The sequence below is a fragment of the Dendropsophus ebraccatus genome, chromosome 1 (assembly GCF_027789765.1).
Source record: "Dendropsophus ebraccatus isolate aDenEbr1 chromosome 1, aDenEbr1.pat, whole genome shotgun sequence".
Taxonomy (NCBI): Eukaryota; Metazoa; Chordata; class Amphibia; order Anura; family Hylidae; genus Dendropsophus; species Dendropsophus ebraccatus.
The window spans coordinates 48,123,291-48,139,434 of record NC_091454.1 but is presented as its reverse complement, the minus strand read 5'-3'; the positions used below and the strand labels follow the sequence as shown (position 1 = coordinate 48,139,434).

Below are 16,144 nucleotides of genomic sequence, written 5' to 3'. Positions count from 1 at the left end.
AGCCACTCTTACAGTTAGTTCCTTCTTTTTATTCGGAATGTTTGAAGAAACCTACTGCAAATGCTAAACCTGGAACTCATTTCTTAGGATAGGGTGCCCTCTAGTGGTCACTGATATGTGTTAGATTTTCTGGAAACATGTTTTCTTGCCCCAGTGTCTTAGAAAAACAATGAAACAAGCAAATAAAAGGAACACAGGATTTAAAGTTGTGAAATTGATATTTTTTTCTTACCTTTGTGTGTCCTGATAGATTTTTTCCTGAGGATAAAAAATAAATGAAAAAAACATGAACACAGCAGGCCAGCAGAATCAAAGCACATATAAAACATTTGCTGCAGAGACGTGAAAAGTTTCAATCAGTCGGCCTCTCTAGATTTAACCAGAAGAAGCGAACAGCTGGGTGCTTCTTTCCCAGACTCCCTGCAATCTCCATCATAGACTTAGGCCAGATTCACCCATCTGTGATATACGGTCCATAATTTGGCTGTATATCACAGACTGAATGGCTGTGTCAGGTAAAGACCGTGGGGTTTAATTGTTCCGAAGCTCTATGTACCATGATAAAGTATGATGCAGGGAGTCCCATAAGTTCAGTCTGTAATATAGTCAGATGAATAGGCCTGTTACAGAAATGTTGTCAGCAATGCTGTGTGTGAATTCATCTGATCTCTTCTCAAAGTGACTTTCCAAATCAGACTTGCCATGTGTTATACTATACGCAGCAGGTAAGCACTGACCTGAAGTGGAAGGCAGCTTTCCAGGATTTGCTTGACTATTTGGCTTGGTTGTTCTGTCTACACTTGGAGCTAGTGCTATAAGAGAAAGGTGAACAATTGTACATTAGGTACATACTGAGGCTCGAATTATACATGTATTTAGGGGCAGTATATAATGAAGCGACGGGGATTTCACAGACTGCAGTTTATCACTTTGTTTTTTAGCCAAAGCAGAGGATTCAAAAGGAATGAGAAAGAAAATGGAAGAATTGGAAGTTGAATTGGGAAAAAGATAGACAACATATTGTGAATAATCTATTATTTTCTAACATTCAGTGAAATAAACAATTTCTGCTTTCTTAATTAGGCAACAGTGAGTTCTCCTAAGCCCAGAGTGAGCAGCAGAGAACATATGTCATGCTGGCAAACAGTATGGGATGGGAATAGGTAGGTGTAATTATTGTACTATTCCTACACTAGCATTGCTCCTTTATTCTCATTAGCATATGAAGACATCAAAACACCTGAATTAGAATATTAGGAAATATACAACTAATTATATTTTCTCTATTTAAACCTGTAAAGAAAAAAATAGGACCTTGATGAGTAATGGATTTATTTTTTATTTGTCTCCTCACATCCCATCAGACATAACTTTACTATTCTTACATCTACAGTATATGGATCTCTGATCTCTGGCTCTCTCTCAGTTTGCAGTTTGCAGAAGAATTTGTAGACTCTTATTTTGGGGTAGATATCAAAAAGCATTTCATTGATATCATTTTTTATTATAGCAGAATTCATTAAAGGGGTTATCCGATTTTTTTTCCTTTCAAATAAACTGGTTTGAGAAAGTTATATAGATTGGAATTTACTTCTATTTTAAAGTCTCCTGTCTCCCCTTACTTATCAGCTTTTGTATGTCCCGCAGACAGGAACTGTCCAGATCTGCAGCAAATCCCCATAGAAAACCTCTCCTGCTCTGGACAGTTCCTGTCTCAGACAGAGGTGGCAGCAGAAAGCACTGTGCCAGACTTGAAAGAATACACCACGTCCTGTAGGACGTAAAGCAGCTGATAAGTATGGGAAGACTTGGGACTTTTAAATACAACTAAAATACATATCTATATAACTTTCTGAAACCAGTTGATTTGAAAGAAAAAGATTTTTGCTGGATAACCCCTTTAAAAAACAACAACTTTTCTCCCATTGAGTTTTTCTTTATTTTCCCTTTTTACACCATTATAAACACTATTAAAACCACATACATTTTGGCTTTGATAATGTAGGACTATTTTGACCCGAAGATGTCGGCACTCCTGGAAACTGTAGAAAAATAGTAGGATTATTTTTCACATACAGTCTCGCTGTTCACAAATGCATGCGGGTAATGGTCATGTGGGAAAAAGACATTTATATGACTAATAGTAGCATAACAAAAATATTTTTAATTTTATTTTGCCTAAATCAAAAGCCTTGGTGTGACAATGCAGTACAGTCTAATGAATTTGATAAAATAAAATAAAAAATGAACAAAATATCTGTTACTATAGTACATGAAGTAAGGCTTCTGTGTGTTTGCAATCTGCAGTAGGTGCAAAATTTGGGAAACTCCCCATCCTACACAATACCTTAGGTAAAACAGCTATAAGGTCCCACATGGTGGCATCCAACCTACATAGACTTTTATACTAAAGAAATGTATACTTCTTGGAATATATACTATTTTTACGAGCTCCTGTTAAAACTAAGCAGGATTATGTGCTGTTCCTTAAAAAAAAAAAAAAAAGAAAAAAAAAGAAACGATAATGGAATCCATTGAAACACAATTATGAAAATTTGGGTTTATGGATACATTATTGTATGCGTTAGGAGATTTTCCAATGCATACTGAAAACAGACATCCACAAACCTGGGATAAAAAGAAAGAAGTATAATCCAGCAGTATGGTGGTATTATTTAGATCTGTTAGTTTCTCTTTAAGGAGCACTCCTACTCTGCATTCTTTACCTGTATTAAGTACCCCAGCTAGAACATCTGTCCACACAATCAATCACACTCCAACATCTCCACCATGGCCAAGACCGAAGAGCTTCATAAGGATGCCAGGGACAAAATTGTAGACCTGAACAAGGCTGGCATTGGCTACAGGACTATAGGCAAGCTGTTGTTAGTGAGAATTCAACAACTGTTGGTGCAATTATTAGAATATGGAAAAAACACAAGATGACTATCAATCTTCCTTTGTCTTGGGCTCCAAGCAAGATCTCACCTTGTGGGGTAAGGATGATTCTGAAAAAGGTCGGGAATCAACCCAGAACCACATTGGAGGACCCAAGAGCACTAGAACCAGATTACCATTAGTAACACACTATGCCTTCATTGATTAAAATCTTGCAGGGCATGCAAGGTCCCCCTGCTCACACTAGCACATGATAAGGCCCATTTGAAGTTCGCCAATGACCATTGAATAATCCGGAGAAGGCATTGGAGAAGGTTATGTGGTCAGATGAGACCAAAATAGAACTTTTGGTATCAACTCCATTCACCGTGTTTGGAGGACGAAGAGTGAGTATGACCCCAAGAACAGAGTCCCAACTGTAAAGCACAGGGGTAGCAACATCATGCTTTGCGGGGATAGGATGATTGCCATAAGAGCACTAAAGATTGGTCATGGCTGTGTCTTCCAGCATGGCCATGACCCGATCCACACAGCCAGGGCAACTTAAGAGTGGCTCTGTAAGAAGCATTTTAAGGTCCTGGAGTTGCCCAGCCATTCTCTACACCTGAACCCAATCTTTGGAGGGATCTCAAACTCAATGTTTCCCAGCAACAGCCCCGAAACCTGAATGATCTGGTGAAGATCTTTATGGAGGAATTCTGCAAAATCCCATCTGCAGTGTGTGCAAACTTGGCCAAGAAGTAAAGGAAACATCTGACCTCTGTAATTGCAAACAAAGGTTTCTGTACCAAATATTAAGTTCTGTTTTTCTGTGTAGCAAATACCTATTTCATGCAATAAAATGCAAAATAATTATTAGAGAGTATACACATGTATAGACAAGGAGGGCTGGGTGCTGAAGGGTGGGACCCAAAAATTAAAGTGTAAACCCATATGGGACACTAACAGTATATTCATACATTATCAAAGTGGACATACCGTGTTACCTCTTGATGTAAAAGCAGCAACTTCAGGCCTTTTGGGAGGATTTGGAGGACCTCTAACAGAATTACTTGCCATTGGCCTGTCTGAAATATAAGATAGCTTATTATCACATAACAAAATACACTCTTTTCTTAGATTACACTTATGAAGGACTAGAAAACTAAAAACCAATACTTTTTACTACTGGTTCACTTCGTGCTTGCATTAGGTTTTTCTGTATCTTTAGAGCTGATACCGAGGGAACACTATGATTACCAGTAATATTTTGCCCTGAACAAAAAAATTTCATCACATGGATTCAGGTGTCAAAGAAACGTTTGGTTTACCCTGCGGGGGCATATTTTTTTGTTATTAACCATACAACACGACGGGCACTAACAATTGTACATGGCATACATACTGTATATAAACATACTTTCTTAGACTAAAATTACACACATCCGATATGCTGCTGGAAATAAAGTGTTAGGGGTATGGCCGCCGCCAGTACAGGGCTTACCAGGGCAAATGTCGGGGCCCCAGCACCTCCAAGAGCCCAGAGAGAGAGAGAGAGAGAGAGGGGGAGCCCAGTGTTCTGATGTTTAGCCTGCTCACTGTAGTGCAGGGTGAGCGCTGAACATCAGAAGAGAGAGAGAGAGAGAGAGAGAGCAGGACCTGCTAGCCTTCTGCAGAGAGAGAGGGATGAAGGACCTGATTACATGACCCGCAGGTCCTCAATACCACAGTATGTAGATCAGCTAGATAGAGAGGAAGAGGGAGACGATTTAGCTGTAAGTGCTGTGTGTGTCAGTAATGTGTGTGCGTGTGTGTGTGTGTGTGTGTGTTTGATTCAGCAATTTGTGTGTGTAAAAGTCAGTAATGTGTCTCAGTCAGTAATGTGTGTGTGTCAGTCAGTAATGTGTGTCACTCAGTAATGTGTGTGTCAGTGTGTTAGTGAGTTATGTGTGTAAGTTATGTTCATCAGTCAGTAATGTCAGTAAAGTTCTCAGAATTTCAGCGTAAAGTTGTTTGAAACAGCCAAACCTGGGTGTGAAAGGACATGTTCCGGTCACTTACACTTAAAGGGAACCTGTCAGCTAGGATGACAGCGCCAAGCCCGCACGACCCCCCGGTGGAGCCCCGGATACTTACCCTTTCCTGCAAGTCCCCCTCCTGGGCGCGGTCCTGGTACAGAGATCTCGCCGTCGGAAGCCGTGCACAGCGCTCAGCAAAGATGAGTCCGATGCCCATAGAGAATGACTGCTCCAGTCATTCTCTATGGGCATCGGACTCATCTCAGGTAATCAGCATACAGCACGCGCTCACCTTCTGGTGCCGATATCTCCGTCCGGGGACCGCGTCCAGGAGCGGGACTTGCAGGAAAGGGGAGGTATCCGTGGCTCCACCGGGGGGTCGGTCGGGCTTGGCACCTTCCTCCTGGGTGACAGGTCCTCTTTAAATGCTGCGATTGTGACATTAAAGGAGTTAATGACAGGCTGTAGTGCAATTGCTGTCATGAAGAGTGAGAGCCTAGCTCCCGATAGCAGCTGGCCCCAACCTGCTATGAAGTGAGCTTGGCTCCTAAGATCACTTAATAGCACAAAAGCAACTTAGGGTGTACTGGTATGTCCAGGCTCGTCTGGTGACAGGTCATTCTAGTCGTGTAGATTAATATTTTAACTAAACTAAGTGTATGTACCTGCTTTTATGGTTGTAAAACAGCTTATTATGGGGTGGGGGGATTACTTTTGTTGGGGCTTGTGACCACTATGGAAGTCTTCAGAATTTTGTTTACAGATGTGTATAAGAACACTTTAACCCTTAGAGGACCGGGCCAATTAAAATTTTTGCGTTTTTTCCTCCTTGTGCTTAAAAGGCCATAGCACTTGCATTTTTTCACCTAGAAACCCACATGAGCCCTTATTTTTTTATTCAAACTTTTATTAGGGGAGGGGGCTTTTTATTAATAATAACACTTTTTTTTTCTTTTTCTTTTTTTTTTACACTTATACAAGAAGTCCTTCTAGTATAAGTACACTGATCTCTCATTGAGATCTATGCAGTATAGTTATACTGCATAGATCAATTAGATCGGCAACCGATTGCATTCGGCTGCTGCCGAGCCGGGATCAGTGCCATTACGGTGCAGACCCCGGCCGGGTAAGGACACGGGATCGCCCCTCCCCAATCGCGATGCAGGGGGGCGATCCCCCTACTAGATTCCAGGGAATCGATTTTGACAGCTGCATCTGATTACTTAATTAGCGGGCATGGCAATCGGACTGTGACCACTAATAGCCGCGGTCCTGGGCTACAAGCGGCACCCAGGACCGCGGTGGTTCAGAGCGTGGCCGGCGCGTGGCCCTGCTCTGAACACCCCTAGGCGGCCCAGAACGTACCTGTACGCCCAGGGTCATCTAAGGGTTAATATGGACGCTGTATTAAGTAACTCTTAAAAGTTAAAGGGGCCTTATCAAGGGCTTAGTTTCCCATTAGGCAGAAAGCCGTCTTACTTTATAATTTATGTTTCTTATTATTGAGATATTTATGCCTATTGCACTATATTTGTGAATATTCACTTATGCTGCTATTATATTGCATATGAGGTACAGTATATGTCTATGTGTTGTATTTAAGATTGAGAAATCGACCCATCTTAAGTGACCAATCTCTGGCTGGTGGCCATTTTGAGGGTACTCACAGATAAGACTGTAACCTGTTGTATCTGATGTTACCATTAAACCTCCAAAATAGCTTATCTCTCTGTTGGCTGGTTTCTACTGCACTTCACCAACTTTCCCTGTAAACACCTCAGTGTCACGGCTGCGGCGGCGTCTCGCGCTCCGGGCCGCCGCAACTCCTCATTCCCGCTGGCAGCCGCCGGTGTCCCAGTACCGGGACCCAGCGCTACTGCTAGTTCGGCCCCTGGGGGCGCCTCACCTTCCTCCGCTCCTGTCTCTCGCTGTGCCGGCCGGCGCGCGCGTCCCTGCCTCCTAGGGCGCACGCGCGCCGGCTGTCTCAGCCAGTCCGCCCCTAATTGGAAGTTGCACTAATCACTCCCTATAAATCCCAGCATGCCCTGTCCCTCGTATTGGAGCCTCTACATGCTTCCCATAGCATTTGGCCCAGCTCCCTGTTGTTCCTGTCCGCTGTCCCTGTCCTTAGTTCCTGCCCGCTGCCTAGTCCATTGTTCCTGTGCCCTGCCTGTCACCTGCGGTTACGCCTATCGACCACTGCCAGCACTATCTTCTGCCTACTGCTCCTGCCACACCTCGCCCGCTGTCACTAGCAACCAAGCCAGGGGTAGCGACCTGGGGGTCGCCTGCCGCAGCAAGCCCGTCCCGCCTTGCGACGGGCTCTGGTGAAAATCAGCGGCCCCTTAGACTCTGCTCCCTGGTGCGGTTTATGCCATTGCTAGTGATGGTACAGAGGATCCACTACTCCTGGCGTTACACTCAGACAACAGTATTAAGCTATGTTCACACGTCTTTTTCCGTTCCGCAGACTTTGTTTGGACGGCCTTCATTTTGGTGCCAAAATGTGGCTGCTTTATGCAAAAAATGCCTCCTCCTGAGGCAGATGTCAGGATAAAGAGTTATAGGCCCCTATCTATGGGCATACTAAGGATTTATCAAAAGGTGTGGAATCAGGGCACTAAGCTATTTAACCTCTTAAGCACCCATGCCGTACAGGTACGTCATGGAATCCTGTCACTTAAGGACCCATGCCGTTCCTGTACGTCATGGAGTCCGCCGGAGCTTTGAAGTGAGCTCAGGAGCTGAGCTCACTTCAAAGCATGTGGGGACCGGCTGCTATAAAATAAATCAATATTGTTCCCGCATGGTTAACAGTGTATTTTTGTTACATTTTATTTAAAATTGATCAATATGTCTCATCTACACAAATATGGTTTTAATAAAAACTAAGTGAAAAAAGGGGCATTGTAATCACACCTATTTGCAAAAAATGTTTTAACTGTTGATAAAAATAGTAAATCATTGGAAAAGCTATGTAACCTGCATAGACCTGTATTAAGACTGATCTATAAACATTATCAATTCTACTGTAAAGTGCATTACGTAAACAGGGAATCCCCTACAATTTGCTGAATTGTATATTTCCTCCCCAATTTCATCCCATAAAGGATATTTTGGGGGTTCCATTATACATGGTATGGTAGACCAAAAGGTGCTTTTACAAAGTACACCTGTCCCTGAAAAAAAAAAAAAACAAGCCCTCAAAAAAAAAAATAAAAGAGATATAGCTCTTAGAAGACAAGGAGGAAAAAAACAAAACCGCTAAATTGAAAATTGTCACGGTTCTAAAAGGGGTTGGCCACTTTATAGTAAAATAGTTCAGTATACAGGATTAGTAAGTGTACTCACTGTATATACTGACAGCAGCTCCCTGTGTACCTCATAGAGCTAATATCAGACTCCCCTCCTCCAGGCTGGGCTGCCCTGTTCTGTGGTGTTTTGGTCCATAAGATTGCTGACATGGAGGAGCATGTGACCAGGCCCCGCCCCCCAGTGTCCACCACTAAGCCTGTATATGTCTATGGAGGACACAGGGGACAGGGCATGGTCACATGCTCCTCCATGTCGGCCATTTTATGGACAGAAACAAAACAGAGCAGGGCAGCCCAGCCTGGAGGAGGGGAGTCTGTTTTTAGCTCTGTGAGGTACACAGGGAGCTGCTGTCAGTATATACAGTGAGCACACTTACTAATATTTTTTACTGACCTATTTTACTATAAAGTGGCCAACCCCTTAAAGGCTTTTTTGGCTCACCCTTAAGGGGTTAATAATAACATCTCATTATTTGGGCTAGCTACAGGCTAGGCATGTATGCTAGGCATGTATGTTAAAATGACATACCAATGTAATCTGGATTAGAAGAATTTGTTTTAGGAGCATTGATTGGAAGAATATTATTATTGGAAGGAGGTGGTTCATAACCATCACTGTTACCACTATCTTCATCTTCTTGGGCTGGGGATTCATAGTCTTCTACATCACTTGCATCTGGATCCACATAGTCATCGTCATCTTCCTTACATAAAGAGTTACATATTTAGTGGGCTGAAAAAAGACCTTTTCCTATTTATTAAGTTCATACTTTATATATTTACAAACCCCACCTGATTGACAGCTAGGTAAAAACAACTCATTAAATGGAGGAGACCCAATTCACCATAAAAATATAATATCTGCTAGCAACTCTATGTTAACATTCTAAATTGGTATTTGTATCTCTGTAAATAATAATAATAATAATTTATATAATGCCAACATATTCCACAGCACAAAGTCAGACATTACAAAGATATACTGTACATGTATTTATCAAGTCAAACACAATAAGTGAAGGCCCTGCTTGCAAGAGATTACGATCAGTGATGAGTGAGTTGGAGACAAAAGACAGTGGGGCAGAAGTGCTTCATTGCTATATTGGTCTCGCCATCTTTATACAGTAAATAGGATTGTGCAGGTAAAGGTGGGTGGACCAGGTCTAAAGGCTTAAAGTATACCTGTCGTTATAACTTTCAAAATCTAAATCAACAGTAGATGTGAAATAAAGCAAGTTTGCAATATATATTCATTATATATTTTTAGTTGTTATCAAGCTGTATAACAAAGCTGAACTTACCAGAAATCCAGGTTCAGTCTCCTGAAGGCAGATTTTCTGACTTGTGCTGGTTGAAAAAAACTGACTAATCACAGGAATTCCGGCCAGTACAGAGAGTCTCAGCTCAATGTGTCCATCAATCACATGACTGCCTTCTCTGTGAGTGCTCTGATGGCCTGGGATACACAGGACTTCCTGTTTTCTGACTCTTTGAGAAAAAAAAGAGTCAGAAAAAAGGAAGTGCCATGTTCTCCATGATAGCTAAAAAATAAAAAATGAATGTAAATTGCAAACTTGCTTTGTATCACATCTACTCTTGGTTTAGATTTTAAAAGTTATAACGACAGCTACACTTTAAGGCAAGGATCAATATACTGTATATAGAGATGTTCCAAGTAGGATATATACTGTGGAATAACAATTCCAACATATACTTTACATAGGATATCTATTTGTCGCATATTAAGAGCCATACATCTTATATTTTTTTCATACTTTGCATATTAAGCATTTGCATTTTTTGAAATAATCCTTTTTTAATATATAAATGCTATATAAGTACTTACAAAGGAGTCTGAGCCTGATCCATCCCAGCTTTCAGACATGTCTTTAGGGAAGGGATATAAGGACAGTTTTTAAAAATGAATTAGAGTAAACAAATTTTTTTTTGCACAACATGATAAATGCTTCTAAACTTCACACACTGCAGTAAATGGTATCTTCAGGAAATTCCAATAACCTACATTTGCTGTTGAAGGAGCTTACCACATACAGCATTAGGCCAAGTTTCCATAAGAGTACTACAGGTGCATTTTCTACAGCCTCAAGCTCTGGTCTAAACACTATCTGGGCATCATATAGTTTATATGTGGCATGTTTCGGCAGATTTCTACTCTGCTAGCTAAGAGCCCATTCACACTGTGGAAAGCAGGCGGAAATTCATAGTGGAACTCCCTCTTGGAATTCTGCCTGCCTTACTGTTTCAATGATAAGTATAAGGCCCCTCTGCTTTCTGCAGCTCTCCGCTAAAAGAATAGACATAGAGAGCTGAGGCGCCCTATACTTAAAGGGGTTATCCAGTGCTACAAAAACATGGCCACTTTCTTTCAGAGACAACCCCACTCTTGTCCCCAGCTTGGGCTGGGGTTTGCTACTCAGTTCCATTAAAGTGAATGGAGCTTAAATGCAAACCGCACCTGAACTGGAGACAAGAGTCGTGTTGTCTCTGAAAGAAAGTGGCCATGTTTTGTAGCACTGGATAACCCCTTTAACATTGAGACAGTGAGGCAGGCGGGATTCCGAGCCGAGTTTGCGTCGGGGATGCCGCTCCAAATCTCCACCTGTTTTCAGCAGTGTGAACGGGCCCTTAGGCCGGGTTCACACTAGAGAATCTGTGCGGATAAATTCCGCCAGATTCCGTCACTAGTATAAGCTCACAGCCGTGCGACTTTCCGCCGCCCCCACAGACACCATTCTATGGGCGGGTTGATTGCACTATCCGCCAAAAGAATTGACATATCCATTCTTTCTATTAGCTATCTTCCTCTCTCTGCTATATGTACTCAGGATCTTCCCCTCCCACCTTCCTCATTTTTCCAAATCCCTTCCAAAGAAGCGCCTTACTTGTAAATTGATCCCTAAGTTACCTACAGGACAGAACTGAGCTGGAAAACAGTCTTGCAGTAGGGGTCAAGAGAAAAGATGCTTGATAAAAGGAGAAGGACACATTCGTGTCTAATAAGATGTATTACAAAGTTACTTATTTTATCTTCATCTGTGTAAAGTTTGATTTATAACTGGATGAAAAAAATAAAAAAAGGGATGCAAAAATTGTCCAAATATTAAAAAACAACAACACAAAAAAAACAACACCTCCAAAAACAGTTACAGCTGTTAAGCTTACTTACCTACATCATGGCTTGTTGGTGGATAAGACATTTGCATTTTTCCAGATGGATGACCCCTCTGTGTGTCCAATCTGTAAGATAAAACATTTTCTGTAGGTGATTAAAAGTTGACAGCTCTCCTGATAGCTCTCCTCTGGTGATCATTATGGAAATCAATGAATGAAAGAATGAATGCGTAAGTAAATAATTAAAAAGGCAGCTGGTTATTACCATTGCCCTTCTCAATAGGGTGTGTCAGCACTGAATGGACGATGTGAAAGCAGGAGCCTTAGGGCCCTATTACATGGAGCTATAATCTGCCGAATCAATACGATTCGGGAGAAAATTGGATTGCACATCCCAGAGCAGTAAGATGTCTGCCCTGCAGCCTGCCTCCTCGGCGCTGCATGGACCACCGACCCCCCGCCCCGGATGTAACCTGGAAATGATCTCTGAGGGATCCTCCGGCATGGGCATTGATGACGTCGCTGCACCTGCTGGGGGATCCCTCCTGCGACTAACCGGAAGGAATTCTAAGAGTGTGAGGGGCCTGTCCCGCCCGTGGATGACGACAGCGGCGGCGTGGATGCGGGGCAAGGGCAGGGATAGGCAGCGATGTAGAAGTGCGGTGGGGGCCGGATAAATAGCCTAGGGGGGCCGTACTTTGGGGGCCCCTGGTGTAGGTGCTGGAGTAATAACCTTTGAGTCCTGTTAGCATAAATAGATCTTCTTTACTATAGGAATACTTTGTACAATAGTTGATAGTAGTTGGTAAACCTGACAAAACAGGAACTGCACTGAGGACATTCTGTGTAGGAGAGCTGTGAGTAGTTGAGAGGAGTTTTTCATAGAGTTTAGAACAGTGAGAGAGGTTTGTACTGCGGGTTCAGAGTAAAAGAAAGGAGGATGTTGTAAGAGTCCCAAGCCAAGGTAGAAGTGTGCTCTGCTGGAACGTTAGAAAAAAAAGTAGAATACTGCAGATTTGAGAATAGACGTTTTCTTGTGCCTGTGTTTTGACTTCTTGTCTTTATACCACCTTTTGCCCACAAGTGTTAGGCGACCTGTCCTAGAGGGCGACACAAACCCCAGACCCTGTTATTTGGGTTAGGGCCCTATTCCACTGGACGATTATTGTTTGCATAATCGTTAACGATTAACGATCTCAAACGACCGCTATTGCGAAAGACCTGAAAACGTTTACTCATTTCCATAGAACGATAATCGTTATTTATGATCGTAATTGCGATCGTTTTTACTTCGCTATTTATTCGCTATTGCATTCGTATCTATTGTGAACGACCGAACGATGTCTTATTCAATGCGAACGATTTGCGAACGTTTTGCGAACGAGCAACGATAAAAATAGGTCCAGGTCTTATAAAGCGATCAACGATTTCTCGTTCGGTCATTAATCGTTAACTGCATTTCAACCGAACGATTATCATTTAGATTCGAACGATTTAACGATAATCTAAACGATAATCGTCGGGTGGAATAGGGCCCTTAAGCCGAGTGGCCAAGGTTCCCTGGTGACACCTGCTCTGCGAGATAGAGTACGTACGCTTCTAGCAACTCTGCTTTATCAGGATCAGTTCCTTTTGTTAAAAGGATACTGTCCTGCACTCCTAAGGCCCTATTACACGGAACAATTGTCATTTCAAAATTCGCTAAAATGATCAAAGGGAACGATTTTCTGTCCGTGTAATAACACCCAACAATTTAACAACGAATGAAAAATCGTTCATTTTGGTCTTTCAACATGTTGAAAAATTGTCATATTTGTTTGTGCAATAAATTGTTTGCTGATAAAACATTTTGTGTGGGCTGTCCAGAGGAACGATTAGCAACCATATAACACCGTAAAAGCGATCATTCATAACATTAATCAGTGAATGTAATAACCTCAGAATCGTTCGCTAAAATCGCTAGTTATCGCTAGCCAACTATCGTTATAGTGAATCTTTGAATGATAATCGCTACATTTAATACGCCCTTTAGAATGAATCTCGGTGTGGGTTGGGGTTTTCTCCGACTTGTCCTCTCCCTTGAGTAGCTTAACACTGCATAGTGTGTGGAAGTGCTGCTTTCAAGAAAAGGGTGTCTAAATCTCCCATATACGTCTCCTCAACAACTAGAGTAAGACTGCAGAGTGTAGCTCTGAAGTGAGGACCTCGCAAAGCTAGGGCCGAAATGGACCACTATAGGGACCAACTTGTCTTGCTTCCTCTCTGCTCAGAAATGTAGCTAAGACTAACTAGGTGTGGGTGTATTGTTCCTTTCCCCATGTGATGACTTCCTACAGGTGATGTAATAATCCCTGTGAGAGGAGGAGAAGAAAAGCATAGAAGAAAGGAGCTCAGAGATAGGTAAAGAGAAAGAGAAGGTCTTCATTGGTGTACAGATCACAATAAACAATAACCCTTTGGTTATCTGCAGCGGTGCAAAACAGTACAGTTACATACAATAGTGACATCTTGTGGCAAAACTTAGGTACTGCTTCATCACCACAGTTTACTTAGAGTACAGACTTTTGCGAAGGGTGTAACCATAAGCAACACCTGTGGTGGGACACCACACTATGTTCACACAATGTCAAAAATAGAGAAAAGGCAGACGATTTTGATATTTAAAGCGACTCTGTACCCACAATCTGACCCCCAAACCGCTTGTACCTTCTGATAGCTGCTTTTAATCCAAGATCTGTCCTGCGGTCCGTTCGGCAGTTATTGTGCTAAAAAACAACTTTTAAACTGGCAGCCCTGTGCCCTACGGGAATATCTGTGCCCTAACCTTGCACCACCCCTCCATCTCTTCTCCTTATCCTCTTCATCATTAAGAATGCCACTGGAACATTTTTTCCATGCTGAACATTTGCACAGGTGTCTTAACGATCCAGCCCATGTGCCGGGCTGACACAGCTGACGAATAGGAGGCAATGTGCCTGGAGCATTCCTAATGATGAGGAGGGTGGAGAGGAGGGACAGAGAGGTTGTGCCAGCCTAATGCATACACAATCTAGGCTACTCCCGTAGGGCACAGGGCTGACAGTTTAAAAGTTGTTTTTTAGCACAATAACTGCATAACCTGCCGAAAGGACCCAAGGACAGATCTTGGATTAAAAGCAGCTATCTGAATGTACAAGCATTTTTTTTTTGGGGGGGGGGGGGGGGGGGAGGGGGGGAGTTAAGATTGTGAGTACAGAGTTGCTTTAAAAAAATGTCCATTATTGCCGCAATTTAACTGACTGCAATGACAATGCATTGAAGTCAATGGAAATAGGGACGTCCAATTCAACACAATATATTGAACAGGGTCGGACTGGGACTTAAAATCATCCCTGGCACTCAAACCTCAGCAGCCCACATATAACATATCTTCCTTGATATATTACCAGCGGAAGTGTCACCTCCTGGCCCTGCCCCTTCCTGCTCTGACTGAATGACATACATGACACTTCAGCTGGTAATGAAAATAATTATTATAAATGAAGTCATAAAGTGTTATTACATCCAGTGACTCACATGAGGTGTCTTCTGTCAGCAGTTGATTCCCAAATCAGATCACCCCCATAACAATGTGACTAATTTGTAGGACCCAGTAATAATGCTCAAGTAATGTCAAATAATAATGCCCCCTTCCTCAGTAGCAATGCCCCATGTACTCAGTAATAATGCCACCTGTAGCAAAATATAGCACCTTCTGTAGTGTTAAACAATGCCCCCTGTAGCCATTAATAATACCCCTTCCAACCAGATATGCCCCCTGTGGCTAGAGGCAATGCTTCTTGTAGACAAAACATGCCCCATGCATCCCAAGTATGCACCTGTGGTCAGATACAATGGCCCCTGTAGCAAGGTATGTCTACTGTAGTAGGCTATGCCCCCTGCAGCCAGATATGCCCCTTATAGTCAGGTATGTACCCTGCATCCAGATATGCCCCATATAGCCAGGTACCCTGCAGCCAGATATGCCACTTATAGCGAGGTATGTCCAACGTAGCCAGATATGCCACCTGCAGCCTTGTATGCCCATTGTAGAAAAATATGCCCCTTATAGCAAGATATACTTCCTGGAGCCAAATATGCCAATTGTAGCCAGGTATCCCCCCTGCAAACAGATATGCCCCTTGTAGCCAGGTATGCCCTCCTGCAGACCTATTCCCCCTTCTGATCCGGTATACCCCCTGTAAACTTATGCCCCCTATGACCAGCTATACCTCCTAGATAGAAAGGAGATAGATAGATAGATAGATAGATAGATAGATAGATAGATAGATAGGAGATAGATAACTAGATAGATAGATAGATAGATTGGAGATAGATAACTAGATAGATAGATAGATAAGAGAAAGAAGATAAACATAATTTACTCATGCACTGACTGACACCTTTTGCTGTATATCTTTATGGAATAAAGAGCACTATTTCATCCACTGTACTTGTTGGTGCATGTAGTTTCTGCTTACTAGATAGAAGGCACAGACACAGACAAAAAGGCAGAAGAAAGATGACATAGATAGACACAAACAAACAGAGGAGAGGACATAGGCTTACTTTAAGAACCAGCAGGGACACAGGTAGGTGCAGTGTCCCAGAACATTCTGTCTGTTTCTCACTTTAAGTTTACTTTTATTACTATAGCCATGCCTGTCCTGGAAACTATATGCACTGCAACTGTTTACTGTGTAGTCCCTATTACTCTCAGGTTCATGTGTATATCTTGTGTGCATAACTATGTGCAGTGGTATGCAAAGGCTGGTGATCACGTGA

General features: G+C 42.4%; 1 protein-coding gene across 1 annotated transcript in view; it reads right to left on the bottom strand.

Moving 5' to 3' along the window:
- LCP2 (lymphocyte cytosolic protein 2) overlaps window positions 1–16,144 on the bottom strand; it is a 109,348-nt gene that overhangs the window by 37,623 nt on the left and 55,581 nt on the right. Inside the window, exons 5-11 of the mRNA XM_069956812.1 lie at window positions 11,397–11,467; window positions 10,056–10,096; window positions 8,739–8,913; window positions 3,877–3,965; window positions 1,985–2,042; window positions 738–812; window positions 233–258 (exon numbers count right to left, since the gene is read on the bottom strand). Of these exons, the coding sequence (XP_069812913.1) occupies window positions 233–258; window positions 738–812; window positions 1,985–2,042; window positions 3,877–3,965; window positions 8,739–8,913; window positions 10,056–10,096; window positions 11,397–11,467 (535 nt within the window). The remainder of the gene's footprint in view (window positions 1–232; window positions 259–737; window positions 813–1,984; window positions 2,043–3,876; window positions 3,966–8,738; window positions 8,914–10,055; window positions 10,097–11,396; window positions 11,468–16,144) is intronic.